Source organism: Limulus polyphemus, unplaced genomic scaffold (assembly GCF_000517525.1).
Source record: "Limulus polyphemus unplaced genomic scaffold, Limulus_polyphemus-2.1.2 Scaffold76737, whole genome shotgun sequence".
Taxonomy (NCBI): domain Eukaryota; kingdom Metazoa; phylum Arthropoda; class Merostomata; order Xiphosura; family Limulidae; genus Limulus; species Limulus polyphemus.
This window is the reverse complement of record NW_013742333.1, coordinates 1-23,130: the sequence shown is the minus strand read 5'-3', so window position 1 is coordinate 23,130 and position 23,130 is coordinate 1. Positions and strand designations below refer to the sequence as shown.

General features: G+C 31.0%; 1 protein-coding gene across 2 annotated transcripts; it reads right to left on the bottom strand.

Annotated features, from left to right (window-relative positions):
• Positions 1-2,208: 2,208 nt before the first annotated feature.
• LOC106477619 (vesicle-associated membrane protein 4-like) lies at positions 2,209-22,790 on the bottom strand. Of its 2 annotated transcripts, XM_013938162.2 has the most exons (7): positions 22,707-22,790; positions 21,638-21,690; positions 16,569-16,622; positions 14,093-14,193; positions 10,536-10,615; positions 3,638-3,689; positions 2,209-3,393 (listed from the first exon to the last, which is right to left on the bottom strand). In XM_013938162.2, the coding sequence occupies exons 1-7, from the start codon at positions 22,770-22,772 to the stop codon at positions 3,368-3,370; spliced, it is 432 nt and encodes a 143-aa protein (XP_013793616.1). In that variant the 5' UTR covers positions 22,773-22,790; the 3' UTR covers positions 2,209-3,367. The 2 variants fall into 2 exon arrangements, with proteins under 2 accessions (XP_013793616.1, XP_022236842.1); XM_022381134.1 differs by lacking the exons at positions 2,209-3,393; positions 3,638-3,689 and adding an exon at positions 8,704-9,842.
• Between the last annotated feature and the right edge of the window lie 340 nt (positions 22,791-23,130).

The following is a 23,130-nucleotide window of genomic DNA, read 5'->3' as shown; positions in this document are numbered from 1 at the left end:
AAATTTGTTCATCTCAATAAAGCTTATCTATACTTTAAAAACATATGGAAACATAACACATTTTTATTTATGTATTCTGTAATTTCAAAAGCTAAAACTAGAAATAAAAGAAAGGCTTCCTTATAGAATAATCAAAAATAGGTTTGACTTGGAAGCACAAAACCCACACACACAAATGAACCATTCTGAAGCCTCAATAGTACACTGTTGACCATCATTTAAATTTCCAACAGTGCCCACACCATTCTGATAAAAATTTTTAACTCCACATTTTTCCAATACATTTAAAATATCGATAATCTTAATCCTCAGATAACATAATACACTCATTCCTATAGAAATCAAAGTAATAACCTTAACATTGATGTAATACTTTGTTTTATTTTACCTGTGCTTTAATCCATATAGGCACTTAAACTTTCATTGTAAGATCTTAACCACTGGTCTTTACCCTAACCAGATAGAAGATAGTGATGAATCTATAGCTTGCAACATCTATTGAAACCCAGCTTTAAAAGTAGGTTTTTATTTGATCTTTCAACTGTGCAAAGAGAGTTTGATGGCATCTATCCACTAACACAAACTATTTTCAATTTTTCACTCTATCTTAACATAATTTTTGTCAATATTTTGATAAAAGTCCACTCCTTGTTTTGTAGTATTTTCATTAAAAAAGAGAGAACATACAGTGAGGAATTAGTCAATATATGTTACAAGAATGGCAGAAAAATATTTCAATACTAAACATTACTTGTAAGTGTAAAAAGTTTGTGGTGCTTAATTTGTTTGAAATGTAGTTGATGTGATCATCATGAAATTGCTGTTGAAAGAAAGAAAAAGTAGGGTGTAATAAAAGCTACACCAAGAATTCTAATGAAAAGTGATAGATTTGCCTACAAATAAGGGAACTTTGAACAAAATATACATACAAACAAGAGGTTGAATTGTTATACAAATGAATGGCAAGCAAAACATTTGCTTTTAGTACTCCCAGATCAGAAAAATTCCAAAACCATAATTAAAAACAAGCAGTTTTGGTATGGTTAAGGTAAATTTCAATGGTTAAAATCAAAATAATTACCAAATAAAATTATTTAAAGTAAATATATCATTTGTCATTTTACAGTTTTGACTTAGAGAACTCAGTTAACAAATTATCTAAAAATCAAAATTTTATACTTTTTAACAAAAGTTTGAGCATAACTTGCAACAAATGAATGATGATTAATATATGAGTGATAAATATAATAAGAAATACCATCATTTTTTTCCTTCTATATTTGTCATTCAAAGAGATGATCATATTTGTAGCTGCCACAGTTCAAGTTACAAAATACATACAGAATGAACTTGTGATGCACAAGTCCATAAAGCTTGAAAGTTTTCCAATACATAATAGTTTTACAAACAATGTTCCTAACTGGGCTAGTTATAAAAACCACACTCACATACTGTTGTATAAAGCAAGTTTTGGGGTTTTTAATGCATGTGTATTTAAGGAGTGTACCCATTAGAATCAGTGTTAAACAAATATATGCATTCATTTCCATATTTCTATTAATAAGAGAAAGTACTATTATTTCAGAACACGTTGTAAAAATGAAAAAAAAAGAGAGAGGCTAGTTGAATATTACTTTTGGTCAAGCAAAACTAAAAACAATCAGGAAAGTTACTCAAATCAATGAACACTATGAAGTTTGGGTTACTTTTTGCTTACACATACCTTTATATTCCTTCCTAGTTAAAAGTATATTTTAGGCTACTTAACATTCCATCTTTACCTAGCACTCGGGCTTTCTTCATGTTCTTCTGTTGTATGAGCAAAAATACAAAATATTTCTTTTTGGCTTTATCTATCCCATGTTTTCATCTGGCCATAACAGTTTCAAGCTAACTCAGCCACATACCTAGATATACAGTCTTATTGGATAAAACTCACTATTACTAATTAAGTTGGCCTAATGACAGTTCATTTAGTACACAATTGGGTATGGTTTGTTTTTGTCATCTCTTATGAACAAATATTTCAACTTTAGAAGTTAAGCATAAACCAGAAAATTAAATAATAAGTCAAACATTTTTATGTTTGAGCTATAAAAAAGCAAGATAGTAATATTCAAACTCTGTGAGAGAAACACACACATAATGTCTAGTAATGATTTTTTTTAATTACAGTAAACTATTTTCATAAAAAGAAAAAAACTGGATTATAAATTTGTTTAAAGATTGTATTAGCTGAAAATTAAAAACTTTAAAATTTTTAGTGGACTAATTATTTGGGTAAACTTACACCTTTGTCTGTTTTTAAGAGTTTCTAGTATAATAAATATATGAACACTTTTCAAATATTCTAAACCATTAGAAACATATCAATACTTACACAAACAACAAACATTATATAACCATTTGAAATAAATACATCCTTATATTGCATGTATTAAAATAATAAAGAATTTAAAAACCACTGTTAGTCTAAAAACAAAGAAATATGATGTTTGCAGACTGATAGAAATGAACCAATCTGTAAATTTTAATGCCAGAGCTTTAGTGAACAATAAACTTTCAAACTTGTATTAAAAATAACTTGTTTTCTTGGAGTTTATTAAAATGGAAAAACAACAAAACACTACTGAGATTTTCAAGAGTTTGTAAAGTTCCATATTTTAGTTTTCTTATATTACTTAAATTACAGGTGCATCAGGACAATGTGTAGAAATGGGAGCCTCTAATAAATGTTCTTACAGGGTTTTATCGAAATTTGGAGTTTTTTACTTTTAGACTACGAATAAAAAAAAACAAATGGAATTTTTAGAAGGACTTACTAACAAACATTCAACTTAATATATGAATGATTATAACCAATAATAAAAACAGTAATAAAAAAAAAGAGAGGATTTTTGTATTACATTAACTAATTTTGTACAGGCTAAAAGCCAATTATACGGCTGTCTACTGCCAATTCCTCATTGGTGTAAAAACTACTTAAAACCTAAGAAATCTAAAGTCTGTTCTAATGTAAAGATACTTTAATTTTGGCTCTTGTGTAGGCCTGGATAAAACTAACTCTTCTACAAAATGTTATTAATATATTTTAATATTAACAATATGTTATTTTTAAGAACAAACACATTGCAACAGTAGCAGAACAAGTCTCCCTTTAACAATGTGCTCTCACACTATGAACTTTGGGATTTACACTCACTACAGAGCATGTGATTTCAATCATATTTGCAACTGGCTAACAAAATATACATTGACTGTGATGTGTTCAAATATTCATCTTGCTTGATAAGTTAAAAACTTGAAAATCTTTACCACCTCTGCTGCTATTTCCTGAACATTTGTTGCAGTTCCCAAGTTACAGGTTTCAAGTGTTTTTTACAATGATTGGAACTGTTAAAAAAAGACAAATTGGAAATTAATTATACCAAAAAAATCTGGTACTAAAAAGAAGAAATAACAAATGTAATACAAGACACAGAAAACTAGAATTGTAAAACATAAAACAACTGGATTGGAACTGTAAATCAAGAGACAATGAAAATATGAACTACTTAAAAGTGAAAAAGAAAAATTAGTACAGAATGACAAAACAAAAAGAAAGACTTTTAAACAAAAATCAAATATAACATCTTACCAAATATAATCAGAAGAATGACTATTATAACCACTGCCAGCAGGATTTTCATCTGTAACAACAGCAATAAACAATTTCATAAGATAAACCATTTTAACTTAAATCTACATTTGTTGAGAAATAACAGTAACCAAAAATTTATATTAACAAAACAAAAATGAATATTTTCGTATTAACATATAAAAAAAATACTATTCATGGAACAAGTTTAAACTTGTTTCTGCTAATGTAATGTACAAAACACTATTTTCTTGGAATAATTAATTCAAATTACCTTTTGACAGTTCAAACCAAACTAAATTACACAACTTTCATGAACTTACAATGACAGCCAGTTAATAAGTATTTCTTTAAAGTTTATGTAATTTAAACTTTATAAAATTCCATTTATGTGGTATAAATACATATAAAGCCATAATGTTATGTATAAAACCTTCAGCTCAGAAGGGTACCAAGACAAACAGATTAATAACTAAATCATTCTATGCCATGTGTCTGCCTTTCTCAACACTAAACATGATTGTTCTCAAGGGATGATTAACGAATACATTTAATTAAAAAGGAACTGAGCCTCAAAATGCAAGATTAAGTATTTATGGGAAAAAAGGCTTAAATAGCAAAATACTACAGTATTATTGAACCAATGTTGTGATTGAAAGTTATTTTCCAGTTGCCACTACAAAGTTTTAAGGATTGGTGTTAACTAGCAACATCTGACAAGATTGTGAAGTTTTGAAAAACAAACAAAATGTGGATCACAATATCAAATAGAATAAATCTTGTCACTGTGCATATTGGATACAAAGAAGATCACCTGTTACTACACTTGTTTGTAGTCATAAAAAACACATGAACACACTTGTAGACATATTATTTTTCTTTTGGTAACTTTCTCTGCTATTGGGCTAAACAAGATACAATGTTAATAAGCACAGTCATCATCTGAAAGAATTTGTTTTTTAAACCAAACTGTGGAGGACAACATTTCAAAAGTCTTCTGTCTTCAGTACCTGAAGACGAAAGACTACTGATCATGAACATTCTGCCTAAACAATCTATCAAAGAATACAAATTGATGTATTATTTTACTTCACTTAACAACAGAATTTCAATTAGCTGGAAAGAAAGCCTAATCCCTTTCACTACAGCTGGGACATACATTTCTCAGTGCACTGCGAAATATACATCCCAGCCACAGTGAATGCAAGAGAATAAAGTTAATGTATAAATATAATTACATTACTTATTGACATTTTATCAATTTTTTAAAATTAAGTTGACTCCTAAATACATTAAACATCAAGAATCACGTAAAAAATAACTATAACACAGTAATAATGAAAGTAACATAGGAGCTGAATGATTTATTCAACATAATCTATCACCCATGAGCAATAATTACATTGATTAGTATTTCGGTTACTGAAAATTCTAATTAAATTGATTAATGCCATGAAAATAATCAACTAACTGAAATTAATGTTTCTGATGATGACTGTTTTTGATTACTCCAACAATTTATTAATCAAACTTATGACTAAATGGACTGTCATGAAAATCATCATCAAATTTAAATTAGTTGTTACAAGTATTCAAGCTATCCAAGCAATCAAAATATTGTAATTATGTTTGTTTGTTATCAAGCACAAAGAAAATGGGGTAGGGGTGCCTTGTGATTTGAAGGTCTCATGCTCGATCCCCACATTATTACTAACGTTGCTGTGGGGGTAGGCCTCTCTCTCCAATTTTTTCAGAAATTAATAATAAAAAAAAAGTCAGACATCCCATACATTATCAAAAAGAAATATTACATGTCAGTATTTTCATTTGATTGAGTTATTAATTACTATAAAAGTTTTTTTTTTAGGTTTTATTAAATCCATACAGCTTGAGTCTATAGCAATCTAGTTAAGGCCTTAAACAATAACTAACTATTTCTAATCTAGTAAAACAATATGAATGTCAATTAAAAGTTACCATGGTAAATTTTTATATCATGGCTTTTCCAAGATGCTCTAATAATATGTTTAGACTTCAGACATTTGCTTTCATCAAATTTAACATTTACCTTACCTTAAAATGTGTTTCTGATAGATACTCACTTCTACACAAAGAATTGCTTATTTCCCTGTTGAGTTCACATGATCTGCCAAAGAAACTTGCAAGCCACCAGCTTTGTAAAAAATTCCACCTAATCTTGCATGAAACCATGCAGCAGAATCTTTCTCCAATAGGAGTGCAACACTCATCCATAAGCAATAATGCCTTCTACACTTCCCCTTGTGAATCCTCATTCTTTGATAAGGCAATAAAGAATGTGTACTGGAAAAGTGGGGAGGATGGGTGGAAATGTGTGTGGAGGTATTTAGTGGAAATACATTTTCAGGTAAGGAAAATGTTAACTTCCGAAACAAACACTTGCCTTCACACGCACAGATTAGCTAGAATTTCACAGTGAAATGGTGGAGGGATTAGTGCAAAAATTACCTAGATGAGCTTCCTTCAGAAACCATTTGAAGGAAGCCTATGAGGTTTGCCATACAATGGCATGGGCTCCATAAGAGCACACTTGTAGGAAACTGCATCTTGTCTCATCCCAGGTATACCCAGATAAGAGGTAGAAAAGTCAGAAATGTGTCAAGAGGAGGGGGTGGAAAAAGCACATGACTGGCCAAGTACTTTCACAAAAGCTGTCAGACAGCCAATATGTGTAGTGAGGTAGAGGCTTGTTTAGACCATAACTTGTGTACTCACCTCCTCTAACATTGGACTTGACAGGCCAAAACCAGCTGTGGGAGGACACTTTTGATGAGTATCCCTTCTCACCTCTCCTTCTCTACCATCAGTCACTAAGGGCCTCATATCTGCTGTGGGAGTCGGGTATGTGAGTGATACATCACTGGCATATATATACACAGTGGAGTCACCTTAACTCTGTCATTATTCTCTATGAGCCCAATGCTAGCTGTGTAAGGAGGGGGACCATATTAAATATACCCCCACTCAACTGTCAGTCACTACAGGCCACACGGCAGCTGTGGGAGCATTTTTTTTTCACAGTACAATGTAGAATGGACTGGAAATAGAGAAAATAGAGAGTGTACCTAGACTCTACTTAACAGATTTTAGGTGCACGAGAAAAATTAGGTAGATAAAGCCATATATAATGTATCATTATAGTGATATGTAGCAGCAGTCTACTAGAAGATTGTGATGCTTCATAGTTATATATGTGGGGTAACAAAAATATTAAGTACACTCATTTGTTTAAAGTCAAAAGGTGGATTGAAGTATGGTTATCGGCAGAAGTTTAAATCCCTCTGAAGATGAGACATCCAGGTGGTGGAAACAGTGACTGATGTAGGTGTGTGGGGATAGTCCACATGCCAACATGGAGAATCTCCTTTAGAGGACCTGAAAATGGGTTGCAAGAGAATGTATAAGGTGTTAAATCTGGTGAGAGGAGACACGAAAAAACTAACAATCATCCACTCTTAAAGAGGAATAAACCAGACAGATGAGCTGGCAGATCCATCTGGTAAGGGTTGTGGGAGAGAGAGAGAGTGTTCTAGTACTCCCAAACTGGCAAGAGAGATTCCAAAACTGAGTGTCAATGAATAGGAAGTTTGAGTGACCATAAGTAAGAACATAAGAATCAGTCAGGTAAGAAGGACAAGGCATAATGTTGCAGGAATGAAGTTGATCTAAAAAGGAAGTAACATGTACAGCAATGTCTGAGGAGATGGGAAAAACAAAGAAATCATGAGGGGAACAGTTGTGTAAAAAAAACAACGGCAAGAGTCAAAGGATATATGTGAAAGAGAGAGAGAGAACTTTACATACCTAAGTAATAAGGTTTCGGAAATCTGAGGATTTGAAGGAAGGGGAAGGGAAGTGAGTGGAATGGATTGAAGCAGTGTCTTGGTGGCACCATGGACTCCACCACATTTTGGAAAATGGCTGACATGTCTTCCACAGATAAAGAACTTCTTGACAACTTGTCGGTAATTTGTTCAGTGTGAATAATAACTTCATTCACATCAGCAGAAGAAGAGTTCAGATTAAACTGAGAATTCATAATGAGTACGTCTAAACTCAATCAAGTGAAATCTGAAAATCAAAAATGTTGAAAATATTAGCAAATTCAAACATGTCTGTACACGATAGTGCTGAGGAAAAGAATGAGAATTGAAAAGCACAAATGTAGAGGGCTTCATGTGCATGGAGGTGTGTTACACTGCTATTGGTGGAAGATTCTGCTACATGACTATGACATCATGCAGTGGCATAAATTCATGTGGTTTCATGTGAGATTAGGTTGGAGTTTTCACAAGGCTGGTGGCTTGTGATTCTCTTTGGCAGATTGTGCAAACTCAACAGGAAAATAAACTATTCTATGTGAAGAGGTTAGTATTCATTTTGGAAGTCAGTATTTTTAAGACAATTGTAACTCTTATAACATAGACTTATTACAGAATAAATTTTTTATTTTTTAGAAATTAAAATTCTTGTGAGAAAGATGTTTTTTGTATTGTTGATGTCTAAATAAGGAGAAAATGCAAAATAATATGTCTTGTTTTTAACCGCTTTTATTTTCATATCAATCACTTCACCAGAAATAAAAATACAAGCTTTGATATCACTAGATTATCACCTGACTGAGCTAATCATTTACAGAATATATTGTTATTTTAACCTGTTGAGCTTATTGAGGTTATGTTAGGAATATATGGTCAACATTAATTAATCCAAGGTACTATATTAGTATAGAGGAAGTCAGTTCTTTCATGTAGAAAATACTAAATATTTGGTTACAGTGTTACATACCAAATGTTTACTGGAGTCATATCATCATTTTGTTAAAATGAAACATTACTACAGTTAGTGTGAAGAAGTTAAATGTTTTTGTTAATTGTTAACACAATAACACAATATTATCTGAACAGACTGTTGTATTCGTATTTATTCCATAGTGGTTTTCAAACTTTGCAAGACAAAGTTAAAAAAAAAACAAAAGTTTTATTTTACAAAATAAACTGAAGAATATTCAATTTATTAGATTTTTTTAATTTAGCTAAGTATGTGTTTGCTTAATAAATAAATCTAGTTTTGACGATTCATTTCCCTTTGTTGGTTACAAAGTGTTTGAGAAACTGTGTAATTACATATTGCAACACTCAAGCCATCAACATTGTCATAAATATGCTTACAAGTGTAAAACAAGTGTTTTAAATAAAAAGTTTTGAAAGTGTACACAGTATTATTGCAACAGATGACTGATAAGTGAATATATCTTTTACCGTTTCTAAATGTTAAAAAAACAGTTTTGTTGTGTATAATACACTTTCATGTAAAAAGTATGTGATTAAAAAAGTAACTTTTGTAAATTATTATGCCTGAGGTCTAAAGGCAGAGTTTACTCATGCTCATCATATTTGTTTCCATTTGATAAAAATATTTGAGATACAGATTTTAAAGTTAAGTTTATATGTTGATTCTAAATATATTTCAACAATTTTAACATAAAAATACTTTAGAATTGACACTGTCATTTTCTCCCCATCCCAAAGCAACTTTTAATTTGCTAAAAAACCTATCACCACTTAATAACATACAATCCATTTTTTAATTTTCAAGCATTTCCCTTAACTTTTGTATAGGTGCTACATCAAGTGGTTTAATCATTTACTAACGAAACATGTCTTTCTTTTATTATGTTCACCAAATAAAATTAAACAGTCATCAAATCAGATAAGTTTAGTTAAGCTTACTGTTTAGTGAGTATGGCAAAATATTCTGATGACTCAAAACTTTATTGAATATTATTTTTATTTGATTTACACAAGATCAGTTGGAGATTATTGCATATTTTTTAACTAAATATAATAGCAACCATGTGGTGGTATTTGGTGAACATTGGCAAATGAATTGCTAAGTAGGAAATGTTCAGATTATCTTTAAAGAAAAATTTATGGCAAAATATCCTTTTAGACAAAAAATACATTTCGTTTTTCATAAAATGTACAAATGGCAACCTTCAGAAGAGGTATATCATTTGAAATTAAGAATTATTTGAAAAAGAAACAAAGTTGATAAAAATAAGAATATTAATACCATACTAGAATAATGCAGTCACTGAAGAAGCTAGAATACACCCACTTTATTTTTCCTTGCCTACTTGAGCAGGGGCTGGAGGGGGCATGTACTAATTGATTAATCAAACATTTTTTGTTATTTTATTAATGAGCCTGTCAATTAATAAATTAGCAAATACTACTAATCATCCAGCTCTAATTAACCTGTACCACAGTCTGAACATAAAATGTTAAAACAGCCAAATACAGTTGATTTATATGTACTTCATTTGCACTATAGTTAATTTATAATAAACTTGAATCATTTGCTATGTTCTTATAATAAGAATACATACATTTTTTAAACTAATACAATTTAGATTAATTTAATCACTTTGGTAGTGGCTTGGAGTGTAGCTAATATGCTTATTTTATATTAGACAACTTTCATTGGCTACAAACAAAAAATGGTCTTGACCATTATAAAACACCCCCAAATGCACAACAGCATATACATGAAATTCACTCCCCAAACCCATTTGATAATCACATGAAGAAAAGTTAGTGATTGTCATTTAAACATTGACTAGTAATTATTGTTGAAAAATCATAAATTACAATTCAGTATTACTTGTAAACATGCAGTTATATTTTTTAGTCAAAAAGTTCTGTTTTCTTTAAACTATAGTTTATTTTAGAAAGAAAAAGGAACTTTGAAGACTTTGCAATCCAGATAAAAATGTAATTATAAAATTAGAGAATGTATTTTGTATGTATGATCATTAAATCATTATTATTGTTAATGAAGAAAGAAAAAAAAACACCTTTATGTTCCTCCACCACATCCTGTTCCTCATCTTCTTAGCTGATGAAGTAAATTGATCTGCATGGGTTGACAGCATTTCTGTAAAAGTATACATACAATTAAATAAATGCAAAAAACAATATCTAGACTACTAATTGACAAAAATCTGTGTATGTGTGTGTGTGTGTGTGTATCCCCTTATAACTGAAGGATCAATTATCATCAACCCTAAGATTGCCCCAAGGAGTGGCACAAGGGGTCAGAGGTCAGATCTGAACCCCTAAGTCTTCCCCATTCTTTGAATGGATACCAGCTAGTATATATACATATATTTCTTCTAGTTATATTGTTGAGCTTGTTTGTGTTAAACTCTTCATGATTACTCAAACAGCAGAAAACTCTTAAATTAACTTAGGTGAATAAAAGCAGGAAACTACCCCCATTGGTAACTTTTATGGAATGATAACCAGTTATGTAATACTACAATTTATTAAATAATTATGACACAAAACTTCATAATCACAAATAGTAATCCAAAAACCTAGTTTATAATACAAAAACACAACTATAAGGTTACATTAATTAGGTGGATGTTCAAACTGAATATTTCAAAAGAGAAAGATAAAGCATCTTGTTTTGGACAGTGTGATGTATTAAAATCACATACACCAAACCACAAAACACCACTTAGAGATTTAATTCTTATATAAACATTAATAAAAGAGTTAAATATAATAATGAATATTCTAATGGGAAACTTATTACAGATAAAAAGGACCATGACTAAAGTAAATAGTTAGATGACTTTTTTTCAAGTAATTTTACAAGCTTAGAAGTATCAGTCAGATCTTGTTATATTATTACTCAAGGTAGTTATTTTGGAAGAACATGGGAAACTAAAAGAAAAAAAAGTTGTGGCCTAAATGAGAGTTATCCTAAATTTAGTAAATACCTTGTCAGGACCATTAAACAATGGTGACATACCTAATGATTAGATAATTGCTAATGTGGTCTCTATTTGTTTATGAAACAATAAGTCAAGAGAAAATCCAAAGAGTTAGAGGTAAATTATTTTGACTTTTATCAGCATTACTGTGTTAAAAGTAACTGTAACAAATAATACATGGGAAAAGTCTTGAAATCTGGTATAATATATATATATAATTTTAAACATGGTTTTAGAAGGAGGTTCCCTGTTTTATTAGTCAATGTTTTGATGGTTTCTGCTTTATTGGATTACTTCACCCCCAGTTTATGTTGTTTGTTTTTGAATATTAGTGTAAGACTACCCAAGGGCTATCTGCATTAGCCAACCATAATTTCGAACCAAAAGACTAGAGTTAAAGCAGCTGGTCAACAGCACCCATCACCAACTCTTAGGCTATTCTAGTCTGATCAAACAGTGTAAATCAACGATTACCCTTATAAGGCACCAACAGCACAAAGGTACAGTGTGTAATTGTTTTCCTTGTAGTAACTGGACATGAATGATGGACCTGTAGGTTCATAGTGTAGCACAGTAACTGCTGGGTCATCAGTTTATGTTGTTTACCTTAAATTGCTAAAAATCTCTATTCAAATATTGGTCAACAAGTTAATTTTCTTAGAAAGCTAAATCTTTTTATAATACTGATGAAAAAGGAGGCTGATAAATAGGTATTACTCTAATTGGCAGAAAGTAACTATTGGATTTCATCACATTTGCTTAGTTGAAAAATGTAAATATATATATATGATATACTTGGAAAGAAAATTATAAAATTTTGATCATTATTGTATGACATTGTATAATACTTATATTGTAAAAACATTTCCTTAACTTATAAGAACTTAAGCAGTCTTAGAGAGTAGAAAAACTTTCAAAATTTGTTTCAGTATTTCACTGAAAATTGTACAGTAATGCACCGAGGGTAAAGAAATTTTGGAATATTATTTCTGCTAGATTTTAATTGGTGTTATGGAGAAAGAGAATATTAATAAAATTGAGTAGAAAAAATCTTCAGTAAAAAGTTTTTCAATACATGATTTTAAAAATGTAAAGTACTGCATTGGGAGTACAGAAATTTGGAAAGAATTTCTTCTGTGAGATTTAAACTGATGTTACAAAAAAGATGATAGAAAGATATGACAATGTACTGGCAGAATAAAAATTGGGATAATTTCTAAAAGATTTAAACAGGTGTTAAAAGACAGTTGACTTGAAAGTGGTTACTAATGAAAGCTTGAAAACTTTGGTCAAACACTCAGCCACTGTAAAATAAGCTAACAGGGTTCTAGTACCTATTTAGAAAAATTATAAATTTCAGAGTAAGAACTATATATAGTTTCCGTATATAACATTATGCTATGAACAGAGGTTTCACATGTGAGACTCATTTACACTGACTGATATATTAACTAGCAGGGACTTCATTCATGTGTTTAAAATTAAAGACTAAGATGCACTGTCCATGGTAGACATAGCTCAGTAGTCTAACAACTAGATCAGAAGTACATACTTAAATATTGAGACATTAAGTATATAGTTTAGAAGTCTAATTCTACATTTATTCTTATAGAAAACTATAACTGTTGTTTTTGAATTACAATAATGCAATGGTGTTGTTGTTTTTAATTTACTTAACCATTTGTTGGGTAGACAAATAGACAAGAAGTTATAGTTAGCTCAAACTGATGATCTTTATCAGCTGTTCTGAGTATAGAGGTAAATTTGACAGTGGAATTATCTTCTATATATCCCTAAATATTTCCTATATTCTTAAATATGAGAATTCTGAGTTCCAAAGGCTCTATCAAGACAACAACAACAAAAATAAATCAATCAGAATATTATAAGGAGGATATTATTAGTAAATGCAAGTAAATAACATAGTTCTAGCTGTGTGAATTTGATAAATAATTTTGTAAGGATCTTGCAAAAATAAAATATGCATATATCATATATGAAAATATGTTCTCTGGTAAAACTGGGACCAACAGGTAAGCCTAAGTCTGCAAATAGGAAGTTTGAGAGGAAATATATTGCTGGGAATGAATAAAGCATGGAGAACAAAGGAAAAATTCAAATACAAGTATACATACAATAAAATATTTTTTGGTTTACACAGAACATGTTGCATTTACTGTAAGTTACTAGCTGGCTTCATTTTCATTTAACTGGCTGCTAAAGCAGGAGGATAGAACAGGTCTTGATCCAAGACACACCTAAGTCAACATGCAGTATCCCACAATCATACACTTGTGATCATTCCTAGTGTGTATGCGAGTGTGTGTAAATATAGACATATATATTATTCAAGAACAGGTTAACACCCAGCTCATGATATTTTGTAGAAACCTTTGCACCACCCCTATACTTTGGTATGACCCACAACCCACAGAAAAGATATGGAAATTTAGCCAAACAAGTTCTCTGAAATACTTAGATTCTGTTCACAAGGGTATTAACTAAATGTAGAACATTTGCAATTTTGTTGTTTGATTCCTGATGTAAAGATTATTATTTTCTAGTTAGAGAAGGGTAAAACCTCAAGTACTACTTACATAATTAAAATGTTAAAAGCAATTTGCAAATACCTGACTTATCTTCTAACTCCTCCAATCTATCTCCTCTCTCCATTATTTTCCCAATATTTTCTTTCATAATACCAGTTACTTCATCTACTTGGAACTGAACCCTTGAGAATTCACAAAAGTAAAATTTTTTATTTCCAAGCTGAATTTATATGTTCAGTATATTTTACAACATTATGTTTGATAGAAACAACAATCCTTCAATGCTAGAAATAAAAAGTTGAAAATCTAATCACTGTGTTAGGTAATGTTGAATCCAAATATTTTTTGTTTAACAATTTCAGTTCCTCTGGTGATGTTTACAGCATCTATTATTAGTTAAAAGTATTTTTAAATTAGATTCAAATTTTTTTAACCTTCAGAACTATTTACTTTACACATTTTACTGAAAGTACTATACAGTTATAATGTTTTCCAAAAGGTAGTATTAAAGTCTTCAGCTCTTAAACTATAGATGTTATACAAAGTTTAAACTTTAACTCTTCCAATTTAATTATGGTAAAAATGACCAAATCTTGATATTAAGTGGGTCCATTGGACTAATGTTGCATTGGAGAATTAATGTTTAATGCTATTTTGAATTTACTATGTGTGTCTTCATGAAATTTGACAAGCTTTTAGTAAACATAAAAAGTCTATTGTACACAAAAAATACCCAAAAAACAGAATTTTTAGAGTACTTTCAATAAAGATTTTTCTGTGAATTTACAAAGTCAGTCTGATTCAGGCTCTGACTAGTCTCTTAGTGCAAAATGATTTTTATGTTAAGAATAAAAATACTTTTTTCATCTTACAGTTTTCATGTTTAAATTGATATTGCTGCTAGAACCTCCTAAATAAATATCAGGTGTTTGTTTTAGTAAAAGTAGATTTTATCTACCCTGACATCAACTTTAGCAAAAAAATTTTTTTCCCTTTTCATACATAATTTTCTTTATTTAAAGTAGTTCTTATTTTCAAAGTTTCAACTGATAACCTTTTCAAATCTATTTTCTGTAATTTAATGATTTTGCTGTTGTACTTAAGTACCTACTTGAGAGCTAATTCTCCTGTTAAAAATAAACACAGCAGGAATGGATGAGCCATGGCCGTAAACACCATGAGCAAAGTACATGACACACGTGATCTTTTCGAGTGCAAACCATAGCTTAGTTAGCCTCACTTTTTTCACTAAATTAGCTCTTCAAATAAAAATTCTTGGAGTTTTCAAACATACAATTTAGAACACAAAAAATATATCAAGCGCTAGAACAGAATATTTGAAAACGAATATAATTTAACTGACTTTCTAACTAAGCAATAAATAGGTTAAAAAAATTCCCTTTCCTATTCAGAGCAGAAAAATATGATTGCAAAAATGAAACTGAGGCTAAATATCTGATTACAAGCACCCAAGTGAACTAGTCTCTTAATGAATATTGTAAAGAACAAGCTGCTCTTTCTACTGGATATAAATATTTCAATAGTAAATGTCAAGGAGAATTACTGCCTTTTTTTGCAAGACAAGATGAGATAGGAACAGTGTAGCATATGGGTTTAACTTTTTTATATTTCAGTTATATTTTATATTTATATGAAAGCTAGAAATTTATATTCTGTGGCTTGCCAATATCCATAGTAAAATGTGTAATTGGCAGGTCACTCAGAAGATTTGGAGCACAGCTGCATCATGTGATACATTGAAGAGAGGATTGACAATTTATTTAACTATTTCCTTTTGAAATTAAGAAATTAAAAGTCAGATAATATAAAACTCTAAATTATAAATACATTTTTATGCCAAGCTTATTGACATTAAAATTGTTTAATTAAATTTTGAATGTAACTAAACAAAAAAGGTCATGACATTAGCACTTTGACCTTCCCATACACCCAGGGATAATGTTTTCTAATTCTAAAATGTCTGATATACCATATCAGCCTTTTTAAACAGATTTTTCAAAGTTATTTATGCACAATATTACTAATAGCACCACAAATATGTTGGTTACAGGGCCCCTAACAACATACGAGTTACACAAAAAAAATTTAAACAAAAATACAATCAATATAAAAATTAATCTCAATAATTCCTTGTCTTATCTCCTATTTTACATAAAAAATAAGTAATTTCACTGAATTATTATTTTTTCATTGCCTTACACTAAGCATTGTAATAGGTAAAAACAACATTAATCAATATGATGCAATATGTGAACCCTACTAGTAACGTATGGTATAAAAATATGTCAGTAGCATGAAGCTAATATATTAAAATATGTATGATATAGCGAGGGTAAAATACACACTAACAGCCGTAATGTACAATGCAGAATGTTGAATCTAACCTTTAACATTTGGTCCACTCTTAAGCTTCATCTCTTTCAATATCAAAGGATTCTTCAAAGACAGTATGTATCTAAAATTAAAACTATAAATCCATCCTTTTTATATAGAAAACAATTTAGGCAAAATTATCTTCATGTACCACTATACTCACTGTCTAACTTTGCTATCCTCTGTTAGAAGTTTTCTAGATTTAGATGTTGGTCCTCTACGAATAAAAAATTAATAAATAAAAATCAAGGCTTAATATTTTAAAGGCAGAACAACAGTAATAGACAAACTATTAGTTAGAGAAAATATTATCAGGAAAAAAATTATTCCAAGCAAAACTACAATATTCTTAGCAAAAGCTTACAAACATGTAAAAATATTTTTAGAGAATTTTAACCTATATTTGATTTAACTATTTTAGTACAAGAAAACTCAGCTCAAAATTTTTTGTTCAGAATATATTCTCCACCCTAAGCACTCTACAGAAAATAATGGAATTGACTTGAATTGTGTAAATCTTAATTCTTTGGTGGTAATATTGAGAGATTAAAAGTATATAAAGCACCAGGGCCAGACAAGGTTTTAAAGAAGGTCAAATACCACACATGCAAGTCTCTCTCTCTTTTTTATAGGTCAAAAGATATGAGCAAGTGCCTATGGATTCAAGAGTGATAATGTTGTTCCTAGTTTTTGGTAGGGTCATAAAAGTTGCCAATTAAATTATAGGCAAGTTAATTTTAGTAGAGTAAAGTTTTTACAAAATCATTTAGTGTAATATGATGAGTTGAGTACTAGGTGACCATCTCAGGGGTTTCATTGACCCCTCATGTACAGATGTAAAGTGCTTTACAGTTTCTTTACTGATATTACAAGAAGACTTCTGGCTGTATATATTGTCCTAATGATTTCCCCATCTTTTGCTTTACCTAGCTGTACCATATTGTATTTTGTTTTCTAGCATTCTCATTGAATCTGAATGTTGATGAAGACCTTCAATGGTGCAGAGAAAGTCATTATCTTGCCAGTAAAATTGTGCTGGATTTCATAAAGGGGATATTTTGCAAGCTTGTCAGCTTCCTTACTTATCTTTATCCCCGAATGGACAACATTCAGTTGCTTTGCATTCTACTATCCATCTTGGGACCAACCACTCTGAATTTTACACAGTACCACCTGTGGGTCAGTCGCAAATATTATTTTGGTGGCACTTACTAATTGCAGTTCACAGTTTTCAGTAATACACAGGAGAGCTTGATCTGTGGTTTCCAGGCTTATGAAGAATGTTGTTGCTCTGTGATAAAATGACTGCTAAACCAGCTTTCTCCCCAACTTTGGCTATTACAAGTGACTGTCCACCATAGGCTTTAAGTAAGTGCCAAGAAAACTTTTCTGCTTCATTCTCTGTCCAGTCTCTACATTTTCTGTCTAGGCTAATTTCCTCAGATCCCAATGGCACCAAATATTTAATTTGCATGGGGAAATCCAATATTTTGTGGTAACAAATCCTGAGATGCCTTTTAAGCAATCCCTTACTTGATTTATGTCTGCAGGGTCATTATAATATAACATCATAAACAAAAACCTATATGAATTCACCAAAAGGAAACCTTCCTTACAATTTTGTTCTTTTAGGATGTTACATGTTATCTAGATGATGGAAAGGATGTGGATTTAGTATACTTAATTTTTTTTTTAAAACAAAGCTTTTGAAAATGCCACATAGAAGATTATTTAAGTAAACCACATCAGCATGAGTTGGGGAAGGACTAGTTAATTGTATTGTACGGCAGTGGGATGTAAGAAAGTAAAAAGACTGACTAGACTCCTTTAGTAAAAACTGGAACTTCGATACCACTGGAACGCTTAGGGTCACTGCTTTGGCCTGTTATTTTTTTTATTCACATTAATGATATTTACAGGAGAATAATTAGAAAATTAGTTAAGTTTTTTTGAAGAATTAAACTCTGGTATTTCAAGCTGTACTAAAAATACTAAAATATTATTGAGTGACTTTGATCAATTCATAAGTTGGACAAATACTGTCAAATGACTTTTAATTATATTAAGCGCAAGGTAATTCATTTGGATTGTCAACATTTGGATCACACATTTAATAATAGATTGGAATTCACTCAATAGTGTGATTGGAGAAAAGGATCTTAGCATAGCAGTGAATAAGTCACTTAAGTCATTGAAGCAGTGCTCTGTTACAAATAGTGATGTTAACAAATCAAAGAATTATTATTTCTATACAGTTTAATAGTTAGGTCTCACTTGAAATATTGTGTATAGTTTTGGTGCTAGAGTTATTGTAAAAGATTCAGAGGAGGACTATTAGGATGCTTCCTGGGATGGAAGGGTTATCTTATAAGAATAGGTTAGGATCTCTTAACATATTTTCTCTTGAAAACAAAAAAGAAGGGTAAAAGATGATCTTATTGAAGTTTACATGATTATCAGATGAAATCAGACCTCTGGTTTCTTTGTGCCATATTATGAAGATAATAGGATGAGAAAGTAAAGTTTAAAATTTGGAAAAGGCTGGTTAGGGTCAACTTAACATAGTTCTATTTTTTAACCGAGTGATTGACTTATCATGGAATGAGTTACCATCAGCAATAGGGGAGGCCAGCACTTTAAAAGATCTTAAGAGAAGAATTGATGATTTCCAAAAAAAAAAGGATAGGTTTGATTTTTACTTTTTCAAGGGTAAGTGTACAAGGATAATACTGAAGAATGGTTCTATGTTGACTATATGTTATTTTACATACGAAATGTAAAAGGGCCAATTCTAATGTCACTTCTGTGTGATCTGAATAGCCTCAATTCAGATCTTTATCTCTATTAATTCAGTTGGTCTCAGAACACACACTACTGTGATCTAAAGGTCCTTGTTTCAAGCTTCAGTCAGAACAGTTTATACTGCTATGAACCTTAATGCTTAAAGAACAGTTGTTGCCCCTTAACATAACTCAGAAGTGACCTTCCAGCATGAACCACAATATCCATGGATGGAGAGAAAAGGAAAAAGTAACTGGGAAAAGGACCAAAACATCACACACTCTCGATGAACCAATAGAAGAAACTAAATCAAAGGCAGCTTATCCCAAAGTGGTCTCCTGTTTGTCTTTGATAGGTGATTTAAAGACTGTTGATTACCATTGAGTGGAACAACATTTTGTCAGGTAAAGTTGTAGTGTTAGAGTAAAGCAACGTTGGACCATCCAACATAGGGAATCAAACCCCGGACTACACTGCTGCGAGTCTGCAAACTCACCACTGTCCCACAGGGGGCTGAAAAGCCAAGAGACTAAAAGAAGGCACAGAAAAAAAGTGAATTGAAGTTCTATTCAGAATGTCAAGGATCATCCTCAATTACAGCCTCAGAGCCCCTGGAGAACTACCACAGAACCGAATATATGACTTCACCTCATTATGAATAAGATCACTGACAGCCTCAACCAAGAATTACTGCCCCCCACACCTGATTGTTATGCGACACTAGATACAAGAGGTGGGACAGGAAAGACCTGTCTTACTTCTGTGCCAAAAATAATAATAGTGACATTCATACCATATGCTGGCTTGCCAATCAGAATAAAAAAAAAAATTTTTTTTAATTCTTATTACGAAAATCAACTAGAAAAGATGGATAACATTCAAAGTATCTCTGAATGATTGTAATATTGGGAAACTGCTAATAATGCTTTGTCAAGAAAAAGTGATAACATTATCTGAATGATGTGCTTATATACAATACGAGAGGGTGCACTGATATAAGTGGAGAGTGTCACAAGATAAATATTGCCAAGGGCAATTGAGTGGGGTATAAAAAACTGGAGCAAGCAAGAAAAAATCAGACCAATGCTTAGATGGGTAAAGAAAGAAACCTTAGCAGTTGAGTAATAGCTATAAATGGGAGAGGAGGTAAGTATGTTTTGGAATTCTTGGCTTACTGCTCAGGAGAAAATAAGGAACTTAAAAACTGGCTATTTTTGAGGTGGGGAGAAAATCAAACAATCCACTTCATAATTTATTCAGTGACTGGCATGCTGTTTTTGTGTGTGCATGTATAGTTGGTAGACAGGATTTGTTTATATTGTTGATTTTAATTTGTGTGGAGCATATTTTGGGCCTGATGTGAGCCACAGGTATGAAATTCCAGGTTCAGTCAAGGCAAACTTCTTGACACCCTAATCGGTTGCATCATTTATATATAATACATGTTACGCCTAGCAGATCAAACTCTTAGAAATTTAAATATCACCCATTTCATTGAGTTTTACACAAGTTTTTCTGATGATGAAAGAGCCAAGATTCTGTGTTCAACAACTAATGCAACAAATGTGGTATTCATGTATACTGATATCCATCAGATAGTTACAAGTATTCATAAAATGTAAGTTTTGAAGTCTTGCAGAAAATAAAGTGAACATGGACAGTATGGGAAACTGAAATATACACTAGTAGGCAAATAGAATACATGTTTACTCATACAACTCAAGGTGTAAGTTTCAACTTATGAACCAGCTTCTATTTCACTGTTATTTAGATTTCAAATGGTAGGAAGCAAAAAATACACACAAAACAAAGACCATTTCAAGAAAAATGGCTTCCAAATAGGACAAGGACCATACTGTTAAATCAAACCAAGGTTCTAGTACAGTATCTTACAATCTTTAGATTACATACATCAAAAATCATTCCCATTAAATAAACTCAAGGGAAAATAAACACCATCTCAGACTAACTCTGTATCATCTCTTGGAATGAGTATTACCCCACTACAGGAGGGCATGACATAGAAACAGGGCCAAGCATATACAAGTCTTATGGAACTATCACTGTAGTAGCATGTAGCTTGTGCCTAAGATAGAGGATTAGGGCAAGTATAAGACCTACCAGCATTAGAGTAAAAAAACAAAGATCTGGATGGATACTATCCACCCACTGTTTTTAAGGAAACATTTTTCACAATGCTAGTTACAGTCTCACAATAAAAACAATTTAATTATCACCCTTTGGTTCTGACCACCAGGCCAACTTTCTATCCACTTTTTAACTTTTATCAATTCCTTAAGAAGCTAACTTATTGAGTTTCATGATGTATTCTGATCAAAGACTTTTTGAAAGAGAGAAAAAATACAATTGCTTAGTCAATAAAACTCCTACCAAAACTACATTAAATTCATGAGAATTACACCCCATGCTTTGTTTTAGTAATTTTCTTACCTAAGAAAAAAATCATCATCTTCATTTTCATCATCAGGATTTAAAAGTCTTTCCTATAAATTAGAAATATGTTTTATTAATGAAACAAATATGCATAAACAAATAACAGCACCCAAAAGTCACAAATTGTCATAAGTCTCAAACACCAGATATGATTTTCCAAAAGTTTCACTCATAATTTTTAAATATGTGAAAGGCAAAATAAATGTACATTACAGAAAGAATGTTCAAAAACCTGTTAATTAAATATGAGAAAACATTGTTCATTTAAACATTTTAAATTTTAATTAATTTTTTCTTCCCAATTGGGTTTATCATTAATGCAGATATAAAACAGAATTAATTAATATGCACAATTTTGTTTATGTTTTAAAAACATTTAACCAAATGTGCATGGGGGTCAGTCCATTGGACCGACCCCATATTAGAGAAGGAATGTTTGCTATAATTCTAAGCCTATTAAGTGTATGAACATGAAATGTGGCAAGCTTTTAGTAAAAGGTAAAAGTCTGTGGCATACAAAAAAGTCTGATGTGTTAAAAAAGTACATGTACCCAAGACATATCTGTGAATTAAGGATGTCAGTTTGTTTCAGGCTGAAACTTCAGAGCACAAGGTTATATTCATGTGAAGAGTAAAAACACTTTTGTCTATCATACATTTTGCATATTGTATTTGCAAAATCTCCAGAACCTCTGAAATGCTCATTTACAGTATTCCTTCAATATCCCTGTATACTGTATGTGGTATTTACTCTCCTTTACCATGAAGTGTTGTTAAATCAACCATGTAGGGTATAATGAATAGTTGATAACTGACACTGAATATGCAATACCATATTGAATGGTCCCCTGTTAAAGGTTGTGGTATGTGCCCTTTGAGTTAAACGTGTCAATATAAAATATCTTCAAAAAATGAACAATGAATCTTCATTTTATTCCAAATAAGATGAGCAGTAATATGATTTATTTGTTACTCATTTTAATCTATCATGCAGAATGAGTTACAAATATTTTGTAAAATAAAGTCAGTATAAATATACTTGTATAAAACAAAATTGAGTTTTTACCTTTTCTACATTAGGAGCTGACATTAGATCCTCTTGAGATAAGTTTCTTTTGAACTTTGGTGGCATCTTGATAACTGAAGTGCACTAACCTTAATAAAGAGAATACTATAAATATTTTTACTTTAACCAGAGTAAAATATTAATCAATACACAAAGATTGTTACATTAACAGGACAAAGAACTAGATATTTCTGTATTGGTTTTATATACCAATATTATTTATGAGCTCTTTACTCAGTTGTGATTATGAAAGTCATAATATTCCTTATTTTATTCTATAACAATACTAAGCAAACAATATATTGTTGCGTCAGCGAGGTCACGTGACTAGTATCACGCCACGTATTTCTAGAAATATCCTGTTCTTTCAAGAATGCCCTAGCATTTACTAGATATGTGTTAGTCTGGTATATATATATATATA

Coding starts and splice junctions, on each gene's coding strand:
- LOC106477619 (XM_013938162.2), bottom strand. CDS start 22,772: ATGCCACCAAAGTTCAAAAGAAACTTATCTCAAGAGGATCTAATGTCA. Junction 21,691..22,706: donor CAGCTCCTAATGTAGAAAAG/GTAAAAACTCAA, acceptor TCTAATTTATAG/GAAAGACTTTTAAATCCTGA. Junction 14,194..16,568: donor GAGGATAGCAAAGTTAGACA/GTGAGTATAGTG, acceptor TGAATTCTCAAG/GGTTCAGTTCCAAGTAGATG.